Source organism: Danio aesculapii, chromosome 13 (assembly GCF_903798145.1).
Source record: "Danio aesculapii chromosome 13, fDanAes4.1, whole genome shotgun sequence".
Taxonomy (NCBI): domain Eukaryota; kingdom Metazoa; phylum Chordata; class Actinopteri; order Cypriniformes; family Danionidae; genus Danio; species Danio aesculapii.
Window position 1 is genome coordinate 30,812,756 of NC_079447.1, and position 26,751 is coordinate 30,839,506.

A 26,751-nucleotide genomic window follows, 5' to 3' on the forward strand; every position below is an offset into this window, starting at 1 on the left:
CACTTTGGTGTGCAAGTCACATTTGAAAATTTCATTAAGAATTATGCAAATGCTTTTAGCCCTAAATTTCTATTTAACAAACACTATAAATGAGTTCCCTCTCAATAAAATGTCAAATTTAAGTGTAAAACAAACAGAAGTTATAGTGGCATTCACTATAAATGTTAGGCCTAAACCTATTTTGCTCAAGTAGACATGAAACTAGCAGTGTGTGGAAAACCTGCTAGAAAATGTAGAATATTTTCTTTTACGTTACGTTTTTCTTTTAAGTTGTGATGAAATATGAAATTAACCGTGCACTTCAGATGATTAAAAAGCATAACAAAAGTGACATTTATATTTACATTTACATATTATTAAAAATACATATAAAACTATTTTTTAACTTTGTTTTTATCATAGATTTCTGAATTTGTTTTAAATTACTTTTTAACATAAAAATCAGTCACTTAAAAACAATTGTTTAAACGGTTACATTAAATTAAAAGATCTTAAAGGGATAGTTCACCAGAAACTGAATATTCTGTCCAGTGTTGCCAGATTGGGCGGTTTGAATTTGATTGTGTGGTTAAAACATGGCATAGCGGGCTGACAAAATTTGGGTGGTTTTAAAACTGAATTTTTCTATGCAACTCCATTCAGTTAGTAGTGACCGGTGCATAGCACAAACCACGTGGGCCCACCCGCAAGAGGACGTGAAGGAAAGTTGTATCAAAATCTGACACCCCGGACAAATCTGACTCCCCTTTGCCTGCACGTGCATCATCACAACACTTTTATCAATCATATTTTTCTGCTATTGACAGCAAGAACAAACATAGAAGCAACACCTAATTATGTTCAAAAGAATTGGCCAAATGGGTCGAAAGTATAGCATACTCTAATACAGTGGTCGCAGAATAATTTCAAGGGGTCGCGAGAGTTATTTAAAAATTGTGTAATTTTCAGTGATTATAATAAATATTTTTCAGTATTACAAGTGAAAGCTAATATTTTCAGATTTTTTAACTGATTCATAAAGTATTTAGGACACATTCGGGCAGAATGCATCTTTGTACTTGGAACGCAGCGCTCAGGAACAGTTTAAAACTGTTGTCATGTCAACTTGCCGCAGTAAACAAAGCCTTCAACGCTTGCCCCGCCTTCACGCTCTTCTTATTGGCCCACTGCGCTAAGAACTGAACACGAATGATTGGTTAAAATCAGCTGTCAATCACTCAGTCAACGCCTCCTGTCTTCAGATGACAGGAGCTACAACCGCGAAAATGTAAAGCGCTGAAGACGAGAGAATGAAAACAACACTGACAGATTTTGTCTTAGAAACACCTAAAGCTACAAATATTGGCACATCTGATTACTGATCATGTGCTGAATGTTAATCCACCAGCTATACTTATTGAAGAGTGGATAAAAGACCTCCATTGGCTTCAAGTCTGCTATGAAAATAACTAGCATTCACTGTAAAGTCTGTGGGATATCTTTTGGGATATCCGTCCGTGTATCTTTTGGTCACTCAATTATGTTATAAAAATGTCTTTTCTTGTGATAACGGGATTTCATTGAGACATATTTTCATCACGCATGCATATTTATTTTTTTGCTTGTTAGTTTTGATTAGTGTTGATTTTCAAATGCAATAAATCTGTTTATAAAACTTGTAGTAACAGTGCGATAATTGGTGGGAGCCACTAAATTTTGGCTGGTGCGTTAGAAGCACCAGTGTTACCAAGCAAAAATGTTAATTTCGAGCCCTGTAATCTATAGTAAATATAGTTAAAATATTGTGAACAGCTTAAAAAAGCTATTTTTATTGTTTGTATATGCTTTGGTAGTGGGGGGTCGCGAGTTCTTGACGATCTTACAATGGGGGTCGCGGGTTTAAAAGTTTGAGAACCACTGCTCTAATAGGTAGTGTAATCTACACAACATTAAGTGCAGTGTGTGGGTGAGAGGGGGCCAGTGTTTCGATGTGATCCGGCTATGTTGTGGTTTTATGACTGATGGTGTTGGTGTATGGTTAAAAATTATGACAGTTAAAGTAACCAGGTTAATTTCGATTTAAATCAATTTAAATTAAATTAAATCTAATATTTTGGATGTTTTTTTGTGCGTTTGGGTGGGTTTTGGACTGCTTTTTGGCTGGAAAAAGCTTGCTATATCTGGCAACACTGATTCTGTCATCAATTACTCTCTCTTTCTCAAGTGGTTTTAATCCTTAATGAGTATCTTTCTTTTGCTGAACACAAGAGAAGATCATTTGAACAATGCTGGTAGCATCCACTCCCATAGAAGGAAAAAAATACTATGAAATTCAATGAATCCCAAAAGCCAGCATTCTTCAAAATATCTTCTTTTGTGTTTAATAGAAGAAAGAAACTCAAATAGGTTTTGAACAAGCTAAGGGTGAGTAAATGATTTTCATTTTTTGGAACTATTCCTTTAAATGAATGAAGCCTTGGTGAGCACAATACAATTATTTCAAACATCTCCTAAACTATCCCCAAACCTCTAAACAATATCGCATGTCCATAAAAAAAATCTAATTGCAGATGATTTTTTAAAACTTACCTGGCATCTGATTCACTGTAATATTCTCTTGCAACAATGTCTTCAAACAGCTCTCCGCCAGTCACCCTACAGGAAGAAATACAGACTCTCAGCAACTTCATTCAAACACAAACTATAAGAGCATGAGGTCTGTAGAGGAGCGTGTGGCTAATGGAGGCCAGTTTTATGACCAAAGCCCCGGCACTTGAGTATCGGCCGAACGCTATCAAACTCCTAATGACACAAGAGCCCTGAGAGAGTCATACATTCACAATCTACACACGTCTCGCTCTCTCACACACACACAACACAGGACTCTATATCGTAACAACACTTCAGACTCTGATAATCATGTAACATGTCAACATAAATCAAGCAAAGGAGTTCAGAAAGCAACCGAAGCAGACTTTATATGGGCCTACAGCCTAATCGTCACACTTCAACCGCATTTTAACACAGCTAATTACTGCCAAACAGCACTGAGAGGAAGTGGAAAGCGTGAGTGTACAGGCCTCATCTCACGTCAATCCTGAAGACTCAAGATACTTACAGGTCAAACACCAGGTAATGAAAGCCTTCTTCTGCAATACTGTCATGGAGACGCACTGTTGAGGGAAAACAGACAGAGAAACAGCGTAAGCAGGATGAACGGAAAGAGCTTTTATCCTTTTCTTGACCTGCCCATGATGTCATCCTCATTAGCTCCATTACAAAAGCCAACGTCGCCGCGTAATGCCTTCTAAGGCAGCATTTAGCTGAAATGAACCTCATAACTGACCCATCTGGAATGTTGTACTTAAAGAGCAAGTCCACATAAACCCCATAAAGGCCAAACCCAGAATTAGACGGCCTTCTCATCATTTGATTGAAGGGCCTTTGTTGTCTAATACAACATGTGGAGGCCTTCGCTCCAAATACAGTAGCATTCACTCCAACATTTTTTTTGCTGTAATTATGACGAAGCTGTTTGTTTGTTAAATGTATTTATTAATTCCAAATATTTCAATGGGTTTTTTTTTTTTTGTTCAATTAACCCAATAGTTTTTTGAGTGGGAGGATAGGAATTTCAGATCTTTTTTGATTAAAGCTCTTTAACAATGTATGATGATTTTAATATTATTGTGATACTATTATTGTTAGTAGCATCTTATGTTAATATTACAAATTTAAATAATTTGATTTCATCCTGCAGCCCCTCTGAATGTTCAGTGAGACTTTCTTGTAGGCCTCAAGCCCGATTCACATGGGGCTTCAGCGTCAACGCTAGATGGAGGGCATGTCTGAAGTTGGGGCTGACATGATAGTCATAGCAGCGTCAGCCAATGAAATTAGTCTGCAATCGGCTACAGCCTGAGCTGGGGTATTTGCATAAAGCGATTTGATTGGCTGATGCTTCTGTTGGCGCTTGAATTGAGAAACTCCCAACTTGGGCTGCACGATTAAGAGAAAAAAGATTGTGATCTCGATTCGACCCCCCACGCGATCTTGATCCAGCATCTCTACGATTCAGACAATTATATTTTTCAAGCTTGGGAGAAGCAGAAAGTCTTTACATTGTTTTGCATACATCGCTTAGCAACGTGGACACCTCAAACTGTGCCACATACTGTATTTATAAAGTATAATTCACCCAAAAAGGTCATTTCTGTCTTCATGTAATGATGTGTTAGAGGCCGTGAAATCACACACAAGCCGACACACTGTTTGTTTACTACCGAGAGGACGCACGCTTGCCCGCAAATGATCTGTGAACAGAATCTGCATAGGCTGTGAATAACAGGTAATAAAGTTGTAAATAATGTTCAGTTTGCTGCACGGAGCAATCGTTTGGTAGCTTTGGTAGAAATATGATTTGCATGCATGTTTTTTTTCCTCAAACTGACGGCGGTTATGACACGAATTGCACTCAGCAGTAAAAGTGAAACCAAAAGCACATCATTTAAATGATCATATCGCATTTTAGAATTATGATTAATAAAAGCATTTGATGTGTGTTTTTTCTTTTTTAGTGAACACAGTGTTGTGCATGAAAATAAATATTTACTGGGTCAGTATAACAACTATAGCCTATATAACGTTGAATATAACGTATGAGGGAATCTGATAATGACAAATGTATCATTTTACCAATGAAAAAAATTGTCTTATAATGTTGTCAATACCAAATGACATGCATATTTCTTAACCATAATAATTCAACTTCAGAATTATGAACAGTTGAATTCTGATGTCATTACTTTACTGTGAATTAACAAACAGGACATATCTAAAGTCTGTCTAAATCCACCATTCAGTCTATCCAAAATTTAGCATTTTAACCAACAGTAGACCTACACAAAGGCCTAATGTTATTATTATTGTTGTTGTTTTACCATATGTTTGAGAATAACAATAATAATAGCCTACTGATATTAACCTTTATTTTACATCTACAGAATCGTGAGAAAATCGAGATCTCAATTTTAAGGAAAAAAAAAAATCACGCAACCCTTCTCCCAACTTCTGCAGTGAGTCGAAAAATCCACAATTCAGGTCGGCAACACATGATGTCACCCAACTAAAAGTGAATGGGAAGGGCTGACGCTGATGTTCTGTGTGAATGGGGCGTCAGTCCCTTGATTGAACAAACACTTGCTAAGGAAACTGAATTATTTGCAGATGGCCTGTAACATACATATACATGTATGTTACACATACATATACATACATACTTATATATACATATATAGATTTATTCTCCCTCATGTGGTTTTACTATTTAAAGGTTTCTTTAAAAACGGTAAAAAACTGTAAAAATGCTACAGTAAAAATCCATGGTTAACAGTATTTTTCCATAATATATACGCCGAATAACCGTAAATTGACTTTCCCAGAATTCCCTGCATGGCACATCACTTTTTTTGTTGTTGACATTACTATGGATCTTTTTAGTTGTTTCTCCATCAGTTATGTACATTAGAGATTATGTTACATCTAATGTTGATAAACAATGTTTATTTCATGACTTTAATTTTATGCATGTTACCATACTGGTGTTTAGTAGCTGTGTGAATGACACTGAGCACCTTCTATACACTGATACACTTTTCTGTTGGTGGGAAACGTTGTTTGTGATGAGCATTGGTTCTTTATGTATGAACTTTCTCATCGCCACCTGCATATGGCTGTGTTAACGTGTCTAACTGTGTAACAAAAGATGTGTAAATGTTGCCAATTCAAAATACAGACATAATACCTCTATAAATTAATGAAATACGGTAGTTTACTGTAAAAATAAGAAATTACTTTTATGGTTTGTACCACATTTTTAACGGTTAAATACTGGCAACCACAGCTGCCATTTTTAACTGTAAATTTTACAGGTTTATTTTTTACAGTGTGGGATGATCTGCATAAAATATAATAATTTACAATCATATAAATACGACAGACTGAGCAAAGATAAAAGTGAAATATATAGTGCTTTATGGTTTTCTGTGGAGTCTAACAGTATTCAAATATAAAAATTAAACAATCAAACAAAATAACATGTCAATCGTCATGCATAAATAATTACATATAATAATATCTTCATATTTAATATTTAATAAAAACCTAATCGAGCAATGTGACTATTGTGGATACACAAATTTCGATATCGATACTCAAACAATATATTGTTCAGCCCTAAAAGCAAGCCATGAATTTATACAACCACACAAGGGAGAATAAATCAAGTAAAGGATGAATCAATGACAGAATTTTCAATTTTTTACTGTCCCTTTTAGACTGACTGTAATTTAATTGTAGTCAACTAAATCTTTAAAGAGAACTTTTTAAATAAACTGTAACCACAACATATATTTAGAAGGAATTATCTCTGAAACGATGTACTTTCACAATAAGCCAGAGCTACAACAATAAACACACTTGATGATGACTTTAAATCAAAAACAATCACAGGTGACATCATTCATGTCAGAGGCTAATCTGTTTTTACTGGGGGAACGGTGGGATTGCATTGTAAGGCAAGGAACATTGCTTATCCTGATTGAAGGTAATGAATTTGTCATGGATAGTTACAGATTTGAAAGCACAGATCTTCACACAAGCTGCCATTAAGAGACCCCCGGCTCGCTTTGGTTGTGTGTGGGTCTGTGTAAATGACAGCGTGCATTAATCTCAGCCGTGTGAGAGAGCTGGCTGTGCTACAGGAGGGCAGAAAGGGCAAAGCAGAATCATATTATCTCTGCATCCACCCAGGAACACCCACGGCGTGGACACAAACACACACATCCTGACAGGAAGACTGCATTTTAACACTATTCAGACTGAAGCTGTGTGTTTGTGTGTGTGGTTTTAACAGGTTGGCTTGAGAAGTGAGGTGTTAATAGAGTTGATGTGTGTTGTAAACGGATGAAGACGACACTCTTTGAACTAGTATTTGGTATAACACTGTTACAAGAGGAATCATACTTTATTAATGATACTAAAATTAAAGTAATATTATATACTGTGTTGCATGCATATGTGTTGTAATGATGTAGTGTTTTAACCCTTGTGTACTGTTCAAATTGACTACCCTTTCTTTATGTTGGTGGCTGTTTTTGCCCCATTGACTTCCATTATAAGGACATTTTTTGATCGCAAAGCCATGACACAAAATAATCATGCACTCTTCATTGTTAGTTTTCCCTGTTGGAAAGAGGTCAATATTTTTATGTTTACTGTTGATCATCAGTTGGCACCATTAACCCTTTAGATAGGCCTGTGCAAAAAAGTTGATGTTTTTATATAGAGTAAACAACAGATTATAGTGTGTGTGCAGAAATAGGCTTACTATGTTCTGAGAGCTCAGCTGCTTATTTTTTTTCCCCTTATACATATTAAGATAAGTGCGTAAAGGTCTCTCTCACTCTCTCACATACTCGCACATGCCCACACACACCATACTTCATAAAACACAGGGCTTGCTATTAACTTTATTGATCATCAGCCACTGTGGCTAGTAGTTTTCCAACATTACTCGCCATTTTTACTAGCCACAACTTTGTTGTTGGAAAAAAATATTTCATATACATAAAATTTGACTTTGGCATGCTAAAATGACTTGATTTAGATTTTGTGTTACGCCCACAAGCCTCCTCATTCATTTGACTTTTTTTTGTGCTGTGTACTGTGTGAGCTTGCTCAGTGAGCATGAGGAAATGGGTTGTGGTTTCATAGTGTCACATTTCACACATTTCACAAGTTTTTATTTCACATAACTTTTCAACACTAAGGATTTACCAAATTTTTCTCTAGCCACACCAAAAAATAAAAATAAATAAATAAATAAATAATTCTTAGCCCCAAATAACTCATTTTTCATAATTAACTCGTTTCGTTTTTCATTATTATTATTATCATCTCTCACACTGACCCCTCATTGAGGTATCCTAATTGTTGATCTCTGCTTTTTTAGCTCTCGCTTCACGGATTATCATTTCCTTTTGTTGATATCGGTGTAACCGAATGATGACAGCGCGTGGCTTTTCACCGGCCGCAGGTTTGTTGACGAGAGCCCTGTGGGCTCGGTCAATCTCCGGTGGAGAAGAAAGAACATCCTTTCCCATAGTATCGAATAGAAGTTGTGAAAAGAAGGCAGAGGGTCGTGGTCCCTCCATCGATTCTGGTAGGCCGATTATGCGGATGTTATTTCGGCGGCTCCGTGATTCAAGATCAGTGACTTTCGCGAGCAGCTTAGCGTTACTGTCAGATAGGGCGGCGCAGGTCGCTTCCAGCGTTAACATGCGCTCGTCAACAGCGTTAGCATTAGATTCAAGAGAAGCAATCTTAGAAGAATGTTCTGCTACCGCAACTTGAACACAGTCGATTTTAGACTCGAGTGAGGATATGGTTGACTTAAATTCGGCTGATAAGGCCTGGCGGTGTTCCTCCAACAGCTTCGCAATCTCCGCCATTTTGAGCTCGCAGGAGACGTTGTCAGCAAAGTCCGTTTTGGTGTCTTTTTTAGTTTGTTTACTCGATTTTGAGGTCATGTTGACATTGGAATATAAACTACGTCGTTGTGGTAAGGTTTACAGACGATTTTATGTACAAAGTGGCTACAAAATCACAGAAATAGCGGGAGATGCACGTAGACACGTCTACTCCATCTGCCGTCCATCCTTTGATCTCTGCTTTAAAAAAAAAAAATAAAAAATAAAAAAACCTACAATTTGAAAATGATCTTCAACCAGCCAAAGTGGCTAGTGGGAGTGTCTGTCTAACCCGCCACAGCTGAAATCTACCTGCATTTGGCAGGTTGGCGACTGTTAATGTCAAGCCCTGATATATCCATATCATTTTTATCCAGAAACTACGCTTTTTTTGCACTGCAACTAATGACCAACAGTAAAAATTTGTAAATTTGCCTCTTCCCAACAGGGAAAACCACCAACAATGCATGACTATACCTTTGTCATGGCTTTGCAATAAAAAAAGTCATTATAACGGAAGTCAACTGGGCAAAACAAGCAAATTTGCCCAGAGTATTGTTAAATTTTTTTTTCTAAGTATTTTCCCAAAATATGCGTCAAAATAAGATTTGTCACCAAAAACCATTCCATTTGTATAAACACAGAGAAAGTTGTGGCTAAATTAAGACTCAAAATCAACCCAGTGGATAAAAACTTACCCAACAGCACACAATGGTTAAAATATTTCTATATTTAACTTTTTTTTTTTTTAAACAGAAATGTTGATATCATTTTGTTGTAACATCAAAAATGTTGTACTAGTTAACTAATACATATCAGCTGAATAAAAAATTCAAGAATAAACCTCATTTATTTTCCCTCATGCAGTTATGAGTCTTTTCTTCTGTTGAGCACAACATAGATTTTGAAGAATACTGGTTGTAGGGATTAACTGACTTCTATGGTAGGAAAAATATTATAATTAAGTCAATGGGTCCCTGGAACCAGCATTCTTCAAAATATCTTTATTTGTATTCAACGGTAGAAAGAAACTCAAACAGGGTTTGAACAAGTAGGGCTGCACGATATTGGAAAAATCTGATATTGTGATATTTTATTTTTCTGCGATAAATATTGATATGAATACACTTTCACAACGTGATTTGAATAGCTCTATTTGTACAGAGAAAGCTGTCCTTTGCTTTGTCTTCTTAACAATTTTAAAAATAATTTTCAGAGGAAGTAAAAATCTTGTTTTGTTTTCACTTTTGTTTTGTCTTCAGGAGAAACAAGTCAAAAAGAACAGGTTTGATAAACTTCATCCTATTATGGTTAAACTCACCAGTGACTCTACAAATCCCATGTGTTTTGTGGCTCCTTGTCAACTATAATTCAGACTCAATATTCATATGTTGCGATGTGACAATTGTAGATGCGCACATTGTGATATTGATGCTGAAACGATATATTGTGCAGCCCTAAAGTAAAGATTGAGTAAATTTAGTGTGAACTGTCCGGTTAATACAGTACTAGTCAAATATTTTTCATGTTACAACAACATTATATTTTATTTCAAATAAATTCTGCAAATTCCAGTAAAAATAACACAAAACTGCAGGTATTTGCAACCTTTTTGACTCACAGTTGTAAATTTATATCTCGCTTTTACGACTAAAAACCTACAATAAACATCAAAAATTGCAACTTTAATTCAGAGCTGCGTGTCAGCATTAAAAAGGGAGCCATTTTAAACTGTTATAATATTCCTGAATATTGTTGCTTGCATTGCATTTGTACTAAAATAAATGCAGACTTGGTGATGTGAGACTTATATCTTATATATTTATTTTTGTTTATTTATTAGTATTATTTTAAAGAAGACTGCTGTTGAGATAATTTATCTAATGATACATTATAGTAGTATTATACATGCAGGCTTCATGGAAAGTGTTGGCTTATTAATGTGTTTTTACAACCCTAGACTGAACTAACCACATGGAGAGAAGAACCTGTCTGACCAGTAAACAGTCTGTGTTTATTAGAAGAATTTTACGTTCCCAGGATACCAGTAATATCAAACAGCTCAACATTGTTTTTGAACACCAGCCCCGGGCATTTAAATCAGAAACTTTTATTTTATTTGGTAGGTGAGTTTTTTTGCATAGCAAAAGCTCCAAAAATGCTGGTTGAATTTTCACACTCTGTTAAAGATATCCACCGGGAGATCTCTTGTGTTCATCCTAACATCTTGTCACATTAAAAACACATGACTGAAGCAGCAGCTCTGGGTGAGATAAGCTGGAAATGTATGTAAGCATGTGGCTTGTTTGGGTGGCAGGGCTCATGTCATTGACGGCTGGCGGCACTCATGCATTCATATCCGCTGGTTCTTAAGAAGAGGGTTTGTCGACATCAAACCCAGCTGTTGATAATGCCTACCAAGGCTGTAAGTTAGTCAGTACATGTTGTTTGTACGTATGTTCAAAACAAAGGTAGCAGAAAAGAGAGAGTCTGTGAGTCTTTGCTGCCAAAGGCGATGTGCTCCTTAAGTATGCTCTCTCTCTCCCTCTCATACACACACTTGATTGCTCTTTTTGTTGGAGTTTATTGGCAGTCCATGCAGAAAACATGACAAACTGATCCTTTGACAGAGAAAGGCAGAGAAATAAAGGGCCGTTTAGGGCAGTGAAACCGTAACGAGTACAAAAGACAGATTTAGGCCGCTGGGAAGGAAAGGAAATTCAAGAAAAAAAAAAAGGGAGAGAAAAAGCAAGAGGGTGGGAGGAGACAAACACTTCCTAGAAAGAAGAAAAATGAAGGCCACACACACACACACACACAAAGGAGATGTCAAGCAGAATATCTGATCTTCTGTTTGGATTAGAGATACCAGGCACAGCTTAGGTGCCATAGGATCAAATCTGGATATATCTTGGCATAGCTGAATAACAAAAGTGGAAATGGCATACGGTGAACCTCAAACAACATTGTTTCTTTGTTCTCATGTAAAATCCTGTGAGTGTAAAATCCTGCTGAAAAACAGGACAATCAGAACCAAACACAGACTACAATCCACATTGGCTCATTAATACACTGTACAGTTCCAGGCTGTGTTTGATTGGCCACAATGTTTGCTGATGACATTATAACAATGATTACTTGTTTCCACAAGTTTTTCTAAGCTTGATTTATAGTATGTATGTAAGGGCTCTTATTTTGAAAATGGGACAGGCATTATGAAGCTCATAAATAATGCAACCAGGCATGGCGTATCTAATCTCATCATAGCTTGTCGTCAGATTGCAAAATTTAGGAAAGCTGGATTATAAATGTGTTCAGTTCCTCAAACAGGCATAAGGTCTGTTTAATTTAGTTAGCTTAATGTGTATATTCTAAAATTTGTCACGTATGTTTTTAATAAGGCATCAAGCACATCTATACTGCTGAATACACTCACTGGCCACTTTATTAGGTACACCTGTCCAACTGCTTGTTAATGCAAATTTCTAATCAGCCAATCACATGGCTGCAACTCAATGCATTTAGGCATGTAGACATGGTCAAGATGATCTGCTGCAGTTCAAATTGAGCATTAGAATGGGGAAGAAAGGGGATTTAAGTGACTTTGAACGTGGCATGGTTGTTGGTGCCAGGCAGGCTGGTCTGAGTATTTCAGAAACTGCTGACCTTTTGGAATTTTCACGCACAATCATCCCTAGGGTTTACAGAGAATGATCCGAAAAAGAAAAAATATCCAGTGATCGACAGTTCTGTGGCAGCAAATTCCTTGTTAATGCACAACACGTCCAACCTTGAGGTGGATGGGCTACAGCAGCAGAAGACCACATTGGGTGCCAGTCCTGTCAGCTAAGAACAGGAAACTGAGGCTACAATTCACATAGACTCATCAAAATAGCACAAAACGTTCTCGATTTCTGCTGTGACATTCGGATGGTAGGGTCAGAATTTGGCATCAACAGCATGAAAGCATGGATCCATCCTGCCTTGTATCAACGGTTCAGGCTGGTCAAGTTTGGTGTAATGGTGTGGGGGATATTTTCTTTGCATGCTTTGGGCACACTAGTACTAATAGAGCAAAGTGTCAACGACACAGCCTACCTGAAGTAGTATTGCTGACCATGTCCATCTCTTTATGACCACAGTGTACCCATCTTCTGATGGCTACTTTCAGCAGGATAGTGTGCCATGTCAAAGTGCAAATCATCTCAGACTGGTTTCTTGAACATGACAATGAGTTTACTTTACCAGATCTCAATCCACTAGAGCACCTTTGGGATGTGGTGGAACGGGAGATTGGCATCATGGGTGAACAGCTGACAAATCTGCAGCAACAGCGTGATGCTATCATGTCAATATGGTCCAAAATCTCTGAGGAATATTTCCAATTCATTGTTGAATCTATACCAAGGATTAAGGCAGTTCTGAAGGCAAAAGGGGGTCCAACTCGATACTAGTAAGGTGTACCGAATTAAGTGGCCGGTGAGTGTACATGTTTAAAACACGTTTATGTATCATGTCATATCACTCAGCTCTTACTGTGATTATTCTAGAGTGAAAGAATTCTAATAATTTTCTAAAAATCCTCATCTTATGCAGAGGTTGACATTAATTCCTGCATCTGCTGCATATTAAAACCACACAATGTAACTCTAAACACATCTCTGTCAGTCCCTTTTGCCAAGTATAATTAGAATTTAGCCTATATTTCATCAATCACACAACTCAGAAGCAAACTTTTATTTCATTCACTCAGTCATTCTACAACAAATAACAATTTAACACCATAAGGGCAATGCACTCTGGCACCTTTTAAGTAGAGATGCAAAATTAACTGTTAAAAGCATGCAATGTCAATTAAAACACTCATTCGTAAATGACAATAATTTGTAGGGTTGTGCATTATTTAAGGTCTACTATAAAATCATAATTGTTGATTTAACAATAGACAAGCTGACAGACATCAAGTAAAAACTCACTTTACTAAAAGTTCATTTCTATTCATAAAAAATATCATTGTATAGGTGACATGGTGGCTTAGTGGTTAGCACTGTCGCCTAACAGCAAGAAGGTCACTGGTTTAAGTCCCGGAGGGTCAGTTGGCATTTCTGTGTGGAGTTTGTATGTTCTCCCCATGTTCGTGCGGGTTTCCTCTGGGTGCTCCGGTTTCCTCAACAATGCAAATACACAAACTAAATTGACCGCAGTGCTTGACTGTGCAGGTAAGAGTGTATGGGTTTCCCAATAATGGGTTGCAGCTGGAAGGGCATCCGCTGCGTTAAAAGATATGCTGGATAAGATGGCGGTTCATTCCATTGTGGCGACCCCTGATAAATATAGGGACTAAGCCGAAGGAAAATTAATGAATGGATGAAGATCATTGTATATTCATTGATGTGTTGTTGAACAATTATGACAACTAGGGAGTACTTAATAAAGAACAATGTCTTTATCATTTCTGTAACATGGCTTCAGAACACCTGAATGAGCCTAAATTATGTGGATTTTTTGTGTTGTGCCTGTTATTTTTGGAGCCTGTCAGTTTAAATAGTACTTGCGTATGAAAAGGAGCAGCTTGAATATCGTCTCCCATCTTGTTTTATGGAAGAAAGAAAACACAAGGGATAGTAAATGTGGGTGAATACTGTACAATGCCATGACAGTTTTTACTCACACTCAAGTGGTTCTAAACGTTTATGAATTTCTTTCATCTGTTTAACACAAAACAAGATATTCTGAACAATGTTGGAAAAAACAGCCATTGTCGTCCATAGCAGGAACTAAAAATACAATAGAAGTCAATCACAGTTTTTCCCCAACATTCTTGAGTAAATTCAGGTTTCATCCAAGTTTGTTTAACAAGTGGAGGATGAGTAAATGATGTCAAGATTTTTCATTTATGGGTGAACCATGCCTTTAAAGGAGATTTTCTTGAACAGTTCCAATCCTTGTTTTCATCCTTTTGTCAGATCCTCCCCACACTTCATTATAGTTACTTTCTAAGCTCTTTTTTGTATCTAGTGATTACCCAGCTGTCCTCTGCAGTCGTATAGTGAAACTGTCCCACTCGCATTTGATTGTCTTCCACAGCACTGTTCACACACACACTAAAAGCAGCCTGAAGGGATGATACCTGTGCCATTTCCATGATTTTGCATGAGCTGAAGATTTTGTCTGTCAGATCTGTCGTGTCAGCCACATCCTTTTTCATTTCATGCAAATAGCCTTGTGTTGACTTTGACTAGCATGTTTGTACAGTATGTATATACACACGCACACATTCATACTTGATAATTGAGGGCAGAACGGGAACAGGACCCTGAGACTCACCTATGTTGGGGTGTTTGAGCAAACGGCAGATCCGGGCCTCTCTTTCCAGCTTCTGATGATCTGAGGAAGAGACACAGAAACCAACTGAGCACATTTAAGCCACACCTATACCACACATTAGTCAGAAACACAAGCCTTATCACTAAAATAACAGATTAATGTTGGAATAAGTTAGTCTTAGGTCTGTAACAAGGTTTCTGCAGATATTATAATGTCAAATTTAAGACTTTTTAAGACCATGAAATATTAAATTTAAGACCTATATCACAATATTAAAAACACGCATACACAAAGACAAATACAAAAATCACAAAATTAATGGTATACATTAAAATAAATGTATTCAATTTGAACAGTACTAAAGACAGGTTAGATGCACCATTGAGCTACAGAAAAAACAAACAAACATCTTAAGGCTGATTTATACTTTCGCCTGGCGCCGCATCGCGCACCTCACAAAACGTACAAAGCTTTTTATCCATATTCTGTAATATTAAAACCACCTAGGTCTCCACTTTTGCATGGTCTCTTTTTTGTTTTAACAAACTTATCCCTCAGGTTTTTCCAAACTTTTACAAAAACTTTTCTCCTTTCCCACTACAGTTGCAATTTCTAGCCAAGGATTATTGGTCATCTGGTTCTCCCTATGATCACGCATGGACGGATTATGAAGATTTCTGTACAGCCATACCTGTTTCAGACAAAATCTCTTCAAAGTGTTTCATATTCAACTCAAATCAAACACAGTGCCATGCGAACTGTTAGCCCAAGTCTTAAAAAAATTTGTAAGCTCCACCAGCTGAAATCATGTCGTGCGCACCCAAAGCGAACGTCCGCAAACACAGCAATGACATCACATTCGCCGTTCAATAACAGAAAGCTGATTGGCTACGGCATGTTGGTCTCACTTGTAGTTGTAATACCGCAAATAACATTTGAACTAGTGAAATAAAGAACTACAACATCACAAAATCCAAGCAACAACAACACAAAATAATTTAAATGAGCATTAGATGTAGCATTACATGGACATCGGAAAAATAAGACCTGTGCAAAAATATTTAAGACCTAGAACAGTGAATTTAAGACTTTTTAAAAATTTAGATTCTTTAATTTCAGACTTTTTAAGATCCCGTGGAAACCCTGTGTAAGATATTTCAAAGTTTTGAAAAGGAGTGAATTATGCACATCAATCCTGCACTGATGAAAATAATGCAAAAATTGTAATATTGAGAATTATTATTATAATATAATATAATATTAGCAAATCTTATTTTATTCAGCATAATTTTTCACATAATCATTCAGAAATCATTCATATTTGCTGAATTGATGTCAGAGCTGGACACATTATATTATTATTTATTATATTATTATTATAATTATTATTTTGTTGCAGTGTGCTTTTGGTCAGGTTGATGGATACCAGCCCCCCTACTAGGGCTGCACGATATTGGAAAAATCTAACAATCTACAAAAAAAATCTAATCCTGTGATATTTTGTTATTCTGTGATATATATTGCGATATGAATACAATTTCACTGGATGAGTTTGGAAAGAATTTAAAATTTTACACTGACTTAGAGGATTCTGTAGGGGATTGCATAAAATATAATAACCAATCTACAAGCATAGATACATTCCATAAAGAAAAAGATGCAAATTAAATAAGCAGCATTTTGTAGTTTTCCGAGGAGTCGAACTGTATTCAGGTATACAGTAATTGAATAATCAAATGTAAAATAACACTGCATAGTCTTCGTTTTATAAACAGTTCAATAAAATGAATTGTTGTTAATTTCTCAAAGTGACAAAGGGTACAATTTCTTAGTTGTGAATGCTTTTAAAACCCTCACACAGTCACAGGCCTTAAAAAACACTTGCAAAATGATCAATTTTAATCCAGACTCAACATTGCATATACTCGGGATGTGACTATTGCGAATGATCACATTGCGATATCGATGCTGAAACGATATATTGTGCAGCCCTCCCCCTTACACTTGCGGTATACTAAAGTAAGTGATGGGATCAACTAAATGGGTGACATAAATCTCAGGAGCAAAAATGGCCTGTGATGTGTTCACTGAAATCATATTTAAACAAATGATCGACTGTCCTATTATTGGAAAGAATGAGCTTTACAACAGCCCATTCTGTAAAAAAACAACAAAGCACTGAACTCTTTGAGAAGACTGTGGAGAATGGTAAGGAAATCTAAAACAGACAAGACACACACACACACACACACACACATATACACACACACAGTATAAATGCATTATGTATGGTATAATGGATGATTGGGCCATTGAATTAGAAAATAATACACACCCAAGGTGGTTATGATGTGGCAGTAGGCATTACACCTCTGGTGTGGATTGTTTTATAATAATTCAATGGATTAGTCAATTATTCAACTTATACTATGACTACCAGACCTGAAGACACTGTTCAGATGTTGTATTCCAAGGCATTTGACACAGTTCTGTCCTCAAACCTTCGGTGAGTGTAGGACTAGTTTCTTCTGCATCTCATCCAAAACCTTTTGTTTTGATTAGATTTTTTGACCGCAGTGTGTAAAATAAATAAAATCATTGAGCGTAGTGATGTGGTCAAGACTTGCTTGGTACTATTTTAGATGTGGGTTTATCTGACAATAATAGGGTATATGCACACAAACTTTTATTTTTCAGCCAGCCAGCCCAACTACTTCTGGTAAACAAATAAGTAATTTTCACTGTCTGTCTACGATATACTGTAAACTGGGTCTCAGGCTGGACATGATGCACTGCATTAAATCCCATTTTTCCTTGCAATCTCTTTGAAATATGAACATTTATTTTACCCCAGTAGTTTTAATGGAGTTTCAGCACTCGACCTGCTTCCACTGACAACGCTAGAGTTTACACTACCATCTTGTTTTATGCTTGAACAACTAAATGAATGCTTAAGTTTACTTAACTGAATGTATTGTAATTACGTTACAACGTCGATGCTGTAAAAGAAACCTTATAAAATTGAAAAGAGTCACATAAACATTTCTAATCCTTTATTGTTGGCTGAAAAACACGAGCTGTGCTTATAACCCACAGCACACGTTAGATTGTTGATCAGCCAGTCAGAATCAAGCATTCAGCAGCTTCGTTGTATAAACTAGTTTATTTCATCGTCTGTTGCAATCCTTGATTCTGTTTGGCTGGAAGGCGTGCAATAAACCTGACTGAATACTACGTAGGTTAGTGTATGCTTCATTCAGCTGGTTTTGTTTCTGTCAGCTTTGTATTTTTGACAGTTTGGCACCATCTTGAATAATGTGCAAGTTATTGTATGCTCCACTCATAATTATCTGCTTTGCATTTAATTAAAGAATGAATACACTATTATGAATCAGAACAATGTTTTCAGTCCGTCTACTTCACATTTGGGCTGCTGATAAGCCTGCTGGTCTTTAATTTGTGATAACAACATCCGGGATGTATCTGTAACTTAGGTAGCTTCAGATGGTAGTTTTGGTGTTCTTCACCTGAGAGCCAATGTGAATCAACCACCTCGACAAAATGCTGAAAAGCATTTGCAAAAAGTCACAAATAACACATTTTATTATTATTATTATTGATTATATGTTTAAGCCTGTCTCATACATCACACAATCTCTCTTTCTGAGTCTGATCCAAAGTGGGCAACTGATGGAAATAATACCTATGGTCAAATACTGCCATGCAAAGAGCATTAGTAGTTTTAACATACCTATTACTTGGCAAATGATCACAGAATAAGTGGTACAATCAATAGCTTGCCATATGTTAAAGCATTCTAAAAGCACTTTGCATTGTGCATTTACATTTTTTAATGTACAACAAAAGTCATTATCCCTTACATAAGCAATGCACTAAATTAAAAAGCATTTAATAGTGCTGCTGTACAAAAGCATTGTTCAGAGTCTGAAGATGTGAACGGTTCAGAATACAACATTGTGTGCTGTCATCTTGAAATTGTGGTAATTACAAATGGCATGAATGCAGCTACAGCCAGTCAGGTTAGAGAAGTGACTAGATGATGTAAAAAGAAGAAGAGCAAGCGGTTTTGCACAGTCGAGAACATGTCAGCATGTAAAAACAGAGCCAGATGCAGAAGTGAGTGGTTTTGGGCACTCAATATAACTTATTAAGAAAATGCCTGATTAAAATAATGAAGCATCGTAAATAGAGTAAATATGTGAACTACAGGATGCCAGACAACCCCAGAGTTCAAAAGAATGCACTCAAACCCAAACACTCAGTCATCAACTCAACTCAAACACACAGGCATCTGCAGTGCCACGCATACACTGCATTAATTCAAATCATGAACTCAATGTCAGATCAGTCTCAAACAAACACGCACAAACACATTGATAAAAAAACATGCTGTTAGCACACAAACTGAAAAACTGAATGAAAAAAAAGGATTAAAAATATTTTAAAAAGTGTAAGGATGTCTTAGGGTGTTTATATATCTCCTATTCCAAGAAAGCCTACAACACCAACCACTATCATGACACACAGAACTGACATGATCATTAATGCACCAAACATTCATTGAAAAAAAAAAACATGACCATTATAAAATGCTTGGCATTAGCATTAGGAGATAAAGTGTTAACAATTATTATATTTATATATAGTTTTAATTGATTAAACAAATAAAAACGATTAAACATTTATTTAATGTTTAATCTCCTTTGATCTCCTATTATGGGTTTTTAAAAAATAAGCTTCCATGTAGTGTTTAACACAGATCTAAGTGAATGAAAACAACCAGCTGAGGTTTATCTCTGAAAGTGTTTAAAACTATTGATTCTTTAACAAAATAGTCGACTCAGAGTCGAATAAATGAATCGTGTTGGGTTCGGATCTTTTGCCTGAACACGTCGACGTCAATACGGTACATCACCAAATATGAAATGCCAGATCCGGTAAAACATGAACGCGTCTTTCCCTTCAGACACTAGCGGTGCTAGGTGAATCATGGGACTAATCATGACACAAAGATGATGATCACTGACAGATAGAGATTCGGCTGTGAGGAATAAAGAATTAAAGTTCATTTTACAATAACACCACACTATAGCCAACCCAGTGCTCCTGTCATTTTTAAGAATTTGATACAATAACCTATGCTGCAACTGGATTTGCCGGCTGTTTGCTATTAAAGGAAGGATCAGGAAAGACTATAAATCTATAGGACTTTGTCAGACTTTGACAGGAACTTTGTCAATAACTGTTGCAGTTCACATGGACCAGTTTCTTCTCCCTCCGGATCATAACATGTACTGTAAGTGTAATTAAAATAGTTGCCTCGTTTTCTGTAGTTTGCAATATATGTATTTAACTGTGTGTTGTGACTTGTAATCGCTCCACGCGGCTTGTAAACTTGTGACTTGTAATCACTTAACGTTATCTATTATAGATTAGTGCTTGTTCTGTATCTCTCAGATTAAATCTGTTTGGGGCTATTCACATATTGCGTCCAAAACCATGTTAAAAACATGACGCATGCTTCTTCCTTTACCGATTTAAAAGTGTTTTCTGCTTGTGATCCTCTGCTGTTTTTGCTATGGCAACCATCAGCTGCTCTTCACATGCGCGCCATGGTCAATTTTTTCAAAATAGTTCAACATTTGCCACAGTGTGGATTAATATTAAATGATAAATTTCTTAATGAATATCGCTGTTATTACTTGGGGTTAGATTTATGAGTAGAAGAATATGCTGGTGTTCATTTGCATTGCTAGAATGCCTTCCTGCATTGGGCTCTCACATACTTCATAGCCGTGTTGAGCATTTCTCTCTGTCTCACGCTGAACCCAGTTGATCAATCACAGCAGATTAGCCTTACACAAAGGAGGGGTTTGGGAACAAATGAATCGCTGAACCATTTTTTTTATGGGAGACTATGAGACAATTAGGTAAAAATAAATGCATATTATAAGACAATGAGCGTGTTTTTGACCTTGCATGCATATCAATCTGTTGTTGGAGACCAAACAACCAAAATATGACCTTTTATAATGCATAATAGGGGCTCTTTAAATATCTGAAATGATTCTCTGAAACACAGACATTTAATTAGCTTTTTTCAGATAGTTTGTTTAAATTGTGTCTATTTCTTGCACATATGGATAAAACACAACAGGTAAACATGTCAGCTGTATAAACATTAGTGACAGATTAACGACATTCATTTCTTGTTATTAAACCATACTGATTATGGCTGCTTAATTCTCAATTTCATCCTGTTTATGTAAACCACAGATAACCAATTAGGTTTTTTCAACGTTGCCTCAGAAAAAAAAAGCTGGCTTTAAACTTTAAAACATTTATAAAAAAGATTTGACATTTATCATGATCATTACCAGGATATTATTTTAGAATCTATAACTTGGCCTTACTTTGTATTCACAGTACTTGTCATGAACACTTACACACATAGAGCTGGGTTTCCCCACTTTAATTGATGATGGTTTCATTAAATTTGATGAACTGGATGAAGGTGTTGGTTCACTGGTGGCTTAAAATTTTCCTGGAAGTGTGAGCAAATAAACGACTAAACAGTGACTGCTGTGATTGATGTGTGTATGTGTGTGTCGGCTTTACGGCAGCAGATGTCTTTATTACCTAACAGAATTAATGCGGGACATTTAATATTCAGCCCTGCCGTGGCTCCCTACTGAACAGTTAATCTGAAGGCTGAGCGTGAGAGACGGACGCTCAATGACTGCGGAGACAACAAACACAAACAAAACACTTGGAGAACGTGTGATAGAACTTTTGTTTTTATCATTGGCTACACCTTCCGCATGCAATTCATCCACTGCAATATAAATCAGGTTTGAAGTGGAATAAACACAAATCCACTGACGGCTGTGATCCGAAGCAACTGATAAAGGCTTCTCGAAAGAGAAATGGCTTTCAGGGCCTTTGCTTTTTTAACTCATCCTTCTCCTTTTGTGTGCTCTCTCGTTTTCTTTCTTTTTATCCCATTACTGAAGAGATAAATAAATGATGTGTTGTGCAGTGACCATCTCTAAAATCCAATTGGGCTAAGTGCTGCTTTCTCACTGTGCTCTCGGCCCATGATGTCATGGAGAGAGAGAGAAGAGAGAGAGAGAGAGAGAAAAAGAGAGATGCAGATGCAGAAAGCAGAACTAAACTGACTGTTACCAATGATTAAATGAAAGCTCAACAGGTGCATAAGGATCCTGAGATTGGATCAGCATAAACCTTTGATATCATTATGAGCATGGCAGGATATGAACTGATTCTAGACCAGCAACTGTGTTAGAAAGATTGCAGGAACCTAAATACAGCACAAAAATGTCTTTTTTTTTGTTTACTGTAAAAGTTTACATACATTTTTTACATGAAAGTGTGATGCAATAAACAGGATTTAAATGTTTTTTTTCAAAAGAATGTTCACATTTTTACACAGTATAATTCAACTAAATCCCCTTAATCGTGGTGAAATTTAAAAATTGCGAAATGTTTGCTAATAAAATATTTATATATATATATATATATATATAATAATAATACATTTGTAATAAATAAAAAATTTGTATTTGTCTGCATTTAGTTTTAAAACACAATAATACTATTTGTGTGGAATAGCAGTTTTCGTAATATCATATAATGTAATGTTTTACAATATTGTGAAATATACATTAAAACATATTAAACAGTATTTAATGTACACATTTAAAATACATGCAAAATATATATATTTAAAAATATTTTTCAGTCTTTTTATATTATTTCATTATTATAATGTTCTAAAATATTACTTTATTTTAGGATTCTGAGAGAAGTAAAAGAGATCTTTAGATCAATTAAATAAACATAAAAAAAGAATAATTAAAAATACAAATTACTTTACAATCTTAGTAAAGTGCACTGGACTATTTGATGTGCTTGTCAATATTAATGTCCTCTCACACATTAATATTGAATGAGCAATAACACAATGAAACCATTGGTTAGTTTTTTTAAAAAGCTCAGCCAATCAGAATTGTGCATTTTATAATCTACCATAAATATAATTTCATTAATTTTTAAAGCACATTCCATAAAGCACGATTGAAGCTCTTTGTATCATTGCAGGTTTTGTTTTCAAGTTCCTTAAACAGTAAAAATGTCTAATAATTTTTTTTTATGTAAATCATTGGTGACAGAAAAAAAATATTAACAAGCAAGTCAATACCATGAGAATACTTCAGCACAAGTATATGAACAGATGCATCAGGCTCAGTCCCTTCAAATGCATCTATGAGTGTAAATCTCAGTAATCAAGCGGGCAGTGCAAATAACTACAGCTGTAGAATTAGATCAAATGAAGGCCTTTATTCATGAAACATTTATATTAGATATAAGACTCCACTTAAAAATGTAAAATTTGACTCCTCTGTAGTTCCATCATGTACCAAGACTGACAGAAAAAAGTTCTTATTTTCTCTGACCAAATATAGCTAGGAAGTATAATCTCATTCTGGCGTAATAATCATAGAACTTTGTTGCAGTACCATGGCTGCAGAAGGTGCAATGACATTATGCAACGCCTGAAATTAGTCCTCAGCCTAGACCTTATAGTTGCACCACCTATGAGAATCTGCATGATATCATTGCACCTGCAACATATATTATAGCCATATCAGCCAAGAAAATATTAACCTGTTGATTTTAGTAGTACTCAACACAACTATTCTTTGGTCATTTTTAAGCAAGCTGCTAATGGTCTAATCGGATTCAATTAATTAAGCTAAGCTAAGCTAAAAATGCTCCTGCCAAACTCAAAGAATGGCAGAGTGGATTAAAAAAAGGCAAAACTTGTCGACGCAATAGTCTAGTGGTTAGCACGCTGACATATGGTGCAGTAGCACTTCAGGGTGTCCTGAGTTTGAATCCCGACTCGAGAACATTTCCCGACAACCCCCCCCCCCCCCCTCTCTCCCACTTCGCTTCCTGTCTCATTACTGTCCTATCTAATAAAAGGCCAAAAATAAATATTTAAAAAAAAATTTAAATAAAGGCTAACTCAACAGTTTAACCCTAGAGGAGTTGTAAAATGATCATATTTCCCCCCAAAAAGAAAGAAGTGTTCCTTTATTCAGTACTCTATTCTGTATTTACAGTTACAATAGAACATTAAACAGTAGAGTGCAAAGTAAATATTTAATGTTGGAAATTTGATCACATCATTTAATACATCTAAATAATAACAGCACTAATCACCATACAGCACTAATCACTATATCCCATAGTACCACAGAGTCCTATTTTATAATAGGTGTCATGCAATATAATAAGTTTCAGTTCTGGATTTGTAAACAGATGCTGCACTGCAATGAAATGGCTTTGTTTAATTTAGTCCTACAGCACTAAAAAACGCACTGAGTAAATGTGCACATGCTGCTCTCACAGATGCCCTCATATTACATCACACAAGATACATATCTAAAATAAATAGTCAACCAAGAATTACATTATCTGTCATATAACTTAATTGCTTAATCCACGATAGAGGTTTTTTTTTTAAAGAAAAATGCAAATCTATAGCAGCAGCTGCTGTTTCCCAACATTCCAATAGTAGGCGTAAATAAAAATAGGAATGAAAGCTTTAATTCAGAATGACACATTAAATGCATCAAGTGACAGTAAAGATAGTAGTGAAGTTACGAAAATAAACATTTCAAACTAATTCTGTTCTTTTGATTTTCCAATACAAAAAAGCTTTGCTATCACATAAATGAATATTTTGTAATATAACAAATGAAAAAAAAAGTTGAATTAATTTGTAACAAAATTTTAGCATTTTTTACAGACTTCAAAATCATTACAACAATCTTACAGACCTCAAGTTTTTATAAGGCAGTTTGTATACATATTTTATTTTATACAACCACGCAACACACACCAGAGCTGGTCCTATAGATGAAAGAGCCTACACTACCACTTCAGTGAGCTCAATTAAAGCAAATTATACAGTATATCAGATATACAATGACACATTTAATTATCAGTAACTGTTACAACATTGTAACAGGGAATACCGTCATTAGTTTGATTACGTTACTGAAAATGTAACTCCATTATGCATTTGTTTATATATCACTGGTTACAAGACATCCACAGAAGAAAAAAAGATGGTAGTGAACAACCCATTTAAGAGTAGAATCAGCCCAGACTCTAAGCAGATAGTGAGGTCGCTCTGACACAGACTGGAAAAAGGCATTACATGGGTTATCACGACCCAGACTTTTACAAATGTGCTCCTGCATGAGCTAAAAGGTGAGCTATTGTGCAGAGACGGTTATTAAGCCACTTGAGACAATGTGCAGACGTCACAGTGCACACATTCTTCTCAGATCGGCATCGGGCTACATGAAAGGGCTGGAGTGACGTCAAAGATTGAATCAGTGAGTACAAAGAAGCAGGGGTTGAGCGAGGTCATTTGACAGCAGGTGAATCTCAGGAGAAAACGCAGCTCGCTCCAGGGAGACTGACATCAGCACATGGCGTCTGGGGCAGGATCAGGTCTCTCTCTGAACGTGAGCTGCAGGCTAATTCTCAATGCTCTGGATTTATCAGAGCCATTCTAACATTAAAGTTCACCCCAAACATATGCTGACCCCTGGCTATAGATACATTTCAACCATAGAAAAAGCAGAGCCTTATCAGATATATGGCTGTGTGTGGAAAATTCCTTATCAGAATAAGCTTAGCTAATTTTCATTGGATACAGCATTTTAAGAGCACAATGTTCGAGTTGAAAAACACCTAATAAGGCAAAAGCTTTTATATAAAATGCCGATTATGTCAGTTATAATTAACATTTAGATTTTAAAACTTTCTGAATATCTATTTTTCATTTTTACTTTTCTCTTGCTGTTGAAAAACAATCATAAAATGAGTGTTAATCTCAGCTAAGTTTGTCAATTCAATTAAAGAAAACCCTCATGGTTACAACTTGGAGATTTTCTTGACAAATTTAATTTAATTTACACTCACTGGCCACTTTATTAGGTACATCTTAGTAGTACCAAGTTGGACCTCTTTTTGCCTTCTAAACTGCATTAATCCTTCATGGCGTAGATACAATGTACTGGACATATTCCTCAGATTTTGGTCCATGTTGACATGATAGCATCACCCAGTGGCTGCAGTTTGGTCGGCTGCACATCCATAATGCGAATCTCTGTTCCACCACATCCCAAAGGTGCTTTATTGGATAGACATCTGGTAATTGTGGATGCCATTTGAGTACAGTGAACTCATTGTCATGTTCAAGAAACCAGTCTGAGATGATTCGCGCTTTATGACATGGCACATTATCCTGCTGGAAGTAGCCATCAGAAGATGGGTACACTGTGGTCATAAACGGTTGGACAAGGTCAGCAACAATACTCAGGTTGGCTGTGGCATTGACATGCTGTTCAATTGGTTCTAATGGGCCCAAAGTGTGCCAAGAAAATAACCCCCACACCATTACACCACCACTAGCAGTATGAACCATTGATTCAAGGCAGAACGGATCCATGCTTTCATGTTGTTGATGCCAAAATCTGACCTTATCATCCGAATGTCTCAGCAGAAATCAAGACTCATCAGACCAGGTAATGTTTTTCCAATCTTCTATTGTCTAATTTCTAATTAGTCTAATTTTGGTAAGCCTGTGCGAACTGTAGTCTCAGTTTTCTCTTCTGATGGTCTTCTGCTGCTGTAGCCCATCCGCCTCAAGGTTTGATTTGCTTTCAGAGATGCTCTTCTGCATACCTCAGTAGTAACAAGTGGTTATTTGAGTTACTGTTGCCTTTCTATCAGCTCGAACCAGTCTGACCATTCTCCTTAGACCTCTGGGATCAACAAGGCATTTGCGCCC

General features: G+C 36.2%; 1 protein-coding gene across 27 annotated transcripts in view; it reads right to left on the reverse strand.

Annotated features, from left to right (window-relative positions):
- The window catches only part of camk2g2 (calcium/calmodulin-dependent protein kinase (CaM kinase) II gamma 2), a 124,839-nt gene that overhangs the window by 58,508 nt on the left and 39,580 nt on the right, over nt 1-26,751 (reverse strand). For all 27 annotated transcript variants that reach the window (XM_056470600.1, XM_056470591.1, XM_056470597.1 and 24 more), the window contains exons 3-5: nt 14,835-14,894; nt 3,098-3,152; nt 2,569-2,634 (exon numbers count right to left, since the gene is read on the reverse strand). In XM_056470600.1, the coding sequence (XP_056326575.1) occupies nt 2,569-2,634; nt 3,098-3,152; nt 14,835-14,894 (181 nt within the window). The remainder of the gene's footprint in view (nt 1-2,568; nt 2,635-3,097; nt 3,153-14,834; nt 14,895-26,751) is intronic.